Here is a 5,466-nt window from a genome sequence, read left to right as displayed (position 1 = left end):
GGTAGACTGTAGGAAACTCCAGACCTGAACTATCGAGTGACTGAAGTCACGAGTCCTCAGAGAACAGCTCTGCATCCGCCGAGGACAGGACCGCCTACATGGTAAAGTGGAACCATCCACAGTCACCACACGCATCCCAGACAGACCACACGGGGCATCCATGTGACAAGATCTCCAACCAGAAGAGGGACACCAGGACGAGCCAGACAGGTCCAAAGGACGGAGGGGGTCTGGATCACTCCACGTGCTACTCCTGAGGTTTTGGTTATCTGGACCTGATTGAACCACTGTGATGCCTTACTTCTGGTTGGAGTTCTCATCATCTAAACATCTCTAATTAATCAAATTTCGAGTGTCCCCATGAGGCCATCCTCACCAACTGGGTGAGAATGGCCTCATGCGGACACCAGAAATTTGATGGAACCACATGGAAACCATAAACATCTGGTGATGTTGGAGAACCTTAGAACCGCAAATTATACAAACAGCCTTAACTCAAATTACTCAACAGATGATAACTGCAACACAACTTAGTTTTAAATTAAAACTCTTATGAATTCAGAAATGACTGACTGAATGCTGATATTCAGAAGTTTCTTATAAAATCACAATTTCCCCGAATTTTTCTGCATTTGTGACATTATAGTATACAGTTCTAGATGAGAAGTTATTTATAATCTGCTGACACCCAGATGAGGATGAGTTCTCTTCTCAGTCTGCTTCCTCTCAAGATTTCTTCTTCATATAGTATCAGGGAGTAATACATGTTGAAATGGACTGATTACAGAACTACTAGTAAAAGCAGCCCAAAGTTACAGTAAGAAACACCAATCAGTAATAACATTAAAACAACAACAATAAAATATTATTGAGGAATGAATGTTTTTTAGAAATGTTATTTGCACTTTGCTGAAGAAATTTTATTCTATACATATTTAAGTACATCACTGTCTGAAAAGGGAAAAGATAAATAAATCACAGGTATTCTGCAGGTTCACACTGATGTCATTGTATTTTTTTAAGTCTATAATTGTTAAGACCAGATTATATATCAAATCATATATAAAAAACATTTTAACCCCTTTATAGTGATTAGCTTTAGTTAAATCTAACAGACTATCAGTATTTCTTCCATTTTATTAAAATTTGTATTTTAATTTGTAAACAATCAGCATCGTTGGAAAAATAATGAAGACAAGAACTCCAACTCTAGAAACAGAGAGCCAGAACAGCACACGCATCTGATCAGTAGAGCTGGAACCTGTATGGAAAACATGTTTTTAATAAATATCAAAAGCTCTAAAGAAAATTTACTTTTTCTGATTTTTTTTAAAACTCTTACTATTTCCATCACCTGTATCAGGAGGTGTGATGTCGTGGGTTCCAGGTGTAGGACAGGGTTTCATCTCTATACCTTTATAAATTTAAAATCATTAATTAACAGAAGAAGTTTTAATTAATTGCTGTTATACAAATTACAGTGATTGACAGTAACAAAGTAAATATAAATCTGTTACTGTACTTAAGTAATGTTTAAGTATCTCTATTTCACTTAAGTAATTTCATTTTGGTGGACTGTTTACTTTAACTCCATTTCAAAGTAAAATATCAAACTTTATATTCGACTACTTTATGGCATCTGACGTTCCTCCTTACTCACTGGAGTGGAAAACAATATGTGGAAAATAGTGCATATTGAAAATATATATATATATATTTATTTATTTTTAAATTTTTATTCTTGGAAAATGAATAAGTCTTGGCTTACGAGTACCGAGTATCATGTATCACGCATGCGCTTCTTGTTTTGATGCCGAGCGTCACGTGATCACAACAGAGCCAACGGTTTTTCTCTCTCTTGCACTGTGGAATTGTGGGTAATCGTCTCCCCTGCTGGGTCTTAGTGCTCATCTCTTAATGGTATAATCAACATCCGTGCACGCGTGTACTGTTTACTATAACACTGTGACCACGTGAGTGTGTGTGTAAAACATATTATATTTTGTGTCTGTATGTGTGTGTGTGTGTAAAGTGCGCATGTAAAGCAAAAGAAAGTCTCCTCTAGCCTCCACGCACACACCTTTCTCAAATAAGAGAGGAAGAAGGGTTACAGTGTAAGACGAAAAGAGGGGGGTCTGATGCTTACTTTAGCCTCACACATACACACATACACACACATATAAACACAGTGCCTGCGCGCACAAATGGAAACACTTATCTGCCAGGATTTATTTTAACTTTTTATAAAGATAAAGTGTAGGTTAATTTGTATTATTTTAACCTAATATTTTGTACTTATTTATTATTTATTTTTTTGGCTGTGAAACGAAGAATTTGAGTTCCGATTATTTCTAATAGGAAAATTCGATTTAATTTACGAGTGTTTTGAAATATGAGCTGCTTCTGGAACAAAATATGCTCGTAATCCAAGGTTCCACGGTGTGTAATATGTGTATATATATATATATATATATATATATATATATATATATATATATATACTGTGAGTGTGTGTGTACTGTACAGTGGAATTACTGCTTCAAAATGGTAAATAAAGATAAAGAAGCAAGAGACAATTTGTTGAAAACTGCATTTAACTTAAACTGGCTGTTCATCACCTGATCAAAAGTTTAATACTTTAGTTCCAAAAATATCCACAACAGAACTAAAAGTGTCCAAAAAGACTTCTGAAGACATTTTTGTTTTTTAAGCCCTTCTATTGCAGATCCCGCCTAATGGTTTTTGGGCTGCAGTCAGCATCAGTTAGGGCTTTAATTTGGGTCGAGGATCGGCCTGGGTCATCACGGACAGCCCCTCGGATCCTCCGGCTCGGTGCAGGTGACACTTGTTTTGGGTCGACCACTTGAATGTTTTTGTCCCATAACTCTCAGGATCTTTTAAGAAATTTAAATGACCGTCTTACTGCGTCCAACCTCTGCATCAGTGGTGTGTTGTGAGAGCCCTTGCTTGTGCAGCTCAGCAATCCTGCCACGTTCAAAAACAGAAAGTCTTTTTCCTTTTGTCATCAGAAGATCATGACAGTGTGACTGTCTAAAGGACAATGACATTAAAGACAATACTTTGCACAGATTTTTACTTTTAAAGTCTATGGTCTTAAACATTTGATCAGCTGATGAACAGCCTGTTTGAGTTTAAATGATGCAGTTTTTAATAAATTGTCTCCTCTCTTTTTTTGTCTCTTGCTCTTGTTTCTTCTTTTGGCATTTTGAAGAAGTTCTTACAACCTGATTACGATCCACCAGTGTGAAGTGTGAATAGGTGTAATATTTTCCCTGGTCTTAAGATTTTGTTCAGGAGTGTATATATACGTATATAAAGTGTAAATTGAAGCCCAGTAAACAGGATAATTAGACTGATTTGCTTTGACCTGTTGGTTTCACCTATTAGACGTATCTAACTAGCGAACACAGAACATTACTGTGACGAGATCAGTGTAACAGCCTACAATACTGAATTCTTACAAGAATTATCCATTAAATCTGAGCAGCTCGTAGCAGTGACCCCATTGTTTGTGCTAGTGTTTATCTAATGTTAGCTTGCAGCAGCAACATCTTTCATTGTGTTTGTGCTTTAAATTAATTTATGATTTTGTTGTGTGATTCACCAGTAAGTTTCAGTAGATTAGTAGTTAATTAAGTAACTAATAACTCTTGAGCAGTGAAGCGTCTTTAGACCACAACCCAATACAACAACAGCAGCGCAGACTGGAGCTAATAATCACTAATGAAGTTTTATCCATTTCCATTAGCGAGCTGTTTCACCTCAGTGTGTAGTGTTTATAACTCATCAGCTGGTCTGAACGCTCTCTGGTGAAATGATAAATATTCTACTTTAACCAACTGAGATTCAGCTTCCACTGGCTGTGATCATAACCTCTGCTAAACTATCAAACACTCCAGTGTCTCAGTCCATCTATTACACACCAAACACATGAAACACTGATTTATATTCATCAAAGAGAACAAGAGAATAATCACAAAGATAATTATATAACATTAGAGATATAATTAATCACAATAACCGTTTAATACGTGACACAAAAATAAAAGTAAGGACTTTTAGTCAAGTACAGGATTTGTGTACATCGTCCACCACTTAGGAAATAAAAAATAAAGTTTATTTGATTAAAACTCTGACCTTCTCCATCTCTGCTGTTTGAACCCTGGTGTGTAACAGAGTGTGTGTTCTTGTTAAGTGTTCCAGGTGTAGGACAGGGTTTCATCTCTTCACCTTTACAAATAAATTGGAAAAGCAGCAAATAAACAGAAATGATACTAAATATGAATAATGTGAAATATTCAACATTTAATGCACATGTACACATAATTCTGGTTAAAGTGTTGATCTGGAATTAGCAGGTTATCAGAGTAAAACTGTTTACCTTCAAACTGCAGACGTGTTCCAGATGTGAACTTTACTGTACTTCCCTCCACATATCCACAGAAATATTCTCCTCCATCGTCTTTACTTATTTCAGTAATGTTAAGATCAAACTTTTGGTTATTTACAGTAACACTGATGCGACTATTATTAGATCCATCAAAAAATGTAAAACTCTGCCCGTACTGTCTTACAAAAACATGAGGCACTTCTCCAAAACTCTGTCTGTACCAAGCTAATTTATTTTTGTCTTTGTCCCCACTAATGTTACACTCCATAGTTACAGCTTCTCCAGGCTTTACTGGTTTCACATGAAGCTCCTTGATGTCAGAAGTGTTTCCTGTAAAAAGTGTTTAATATTTTAATATTTTAATGAATTAGTTAAACATGTAAAATGACTATTTTAAGTTAAAGTTTAAAATGTTCCTCACCAGTTGTGCAGAGACAAAGCAGAGAGTAAAGAGCCACAAAGAGTGTGATCATCGTTCCTGTTTAGACAAAGTGATAGTGAGGTAATGAACTTGTGTGTTCAGTAGAAAACCAGGTCCAGACTCACGCCTGATTGGATGTTTTGAAGCTGTGGACTGATTTGATTGGTCCATTAGCTGTAATGAGATGTGAAGCTCACAGTGAATTCTTGTCTATTCTGATGCTGTGATGAGTCACATGACTTTACAGATATGATCTACTGGAGCTCTATCAGTCCTGTGTGCTGGAACCTCTCTGATAGAAGAAGTTTAATTAAGTGCTTTTAGGTCAGCAGATCTAACAACCCCAAAGAGGAATAATGTGGAATCCTGCTGTGGGGGAGGGGCGCTGTACAGTTACAGTACCGACCTTTCACTAATCATTTTTGTAAGGTTAATATTTGAAATAAAGGGTTTTACAGTAAATGTCAGACCGGGTTTGGGGTTGTGAATCTTTACAGATAAATAAAAGCACACTTCGTTTCGCCTGGAGCAACTGTTGTTGTATTTGTACAGAGAACATTGAAGAATACACATGTCTCATGCTGGGCTCCATTAATCAAATCTTCTTACACGCTTCTTGTGTTGGTGCCGAGAG

The 5,466-nt window shown here is 36.4% G+C and overlaps 1 protein-coding gene across 1 annotated transcript; it reads right to left on the bottom strand.

Annotated features, from left to right (window-relative positions):
* Positions 1-1,130: 1,130 nt before the first annotated feature.
* On the bottom strand, positions 1,131-5,065 carry LOC128514880 (uncharacterized). The gene is made up of 4 exons (XM_053488766.1): positions 4,833-5,065; positions 4,403-4,741; positions 4,159-4,251; positions 1,131-1,261 (listed from the first exon to the last, which is right to left on the bottom strand). The coding sequence occupies exons 1-4, from the start codon at positions 4,882-4,884 to the stop codon at positions 1,140-1,142; spliced, it is 606 nt and encodes a 201-aa protein (XP_053344741.1). The 5' UTR covers positions 4,885-5,065; the 3' UTR covers positions 1,131-1,139.
* Positions 5,066-5,466: the final 401 nt, after the last annotated feature.

Source organism: Clarias gariepinus, chromosome 27 (genome assembly GCF_024256425.1).
Source record: "Clarias gariepinus isolate MV-2021 ecotype Netherlands chromosome 27, CGAR_prim_01v2, whole genome shotgun sequence".
Lineage (NCBI taxonomy): Eukaryota > Metazoa > Chordata > Actinopteri > Siluriformes > Clariidae > Clarias > Clarias gariepinus.
This window is presented reverse-complemented; position numbering and strand designations above follow the sequence as displayed.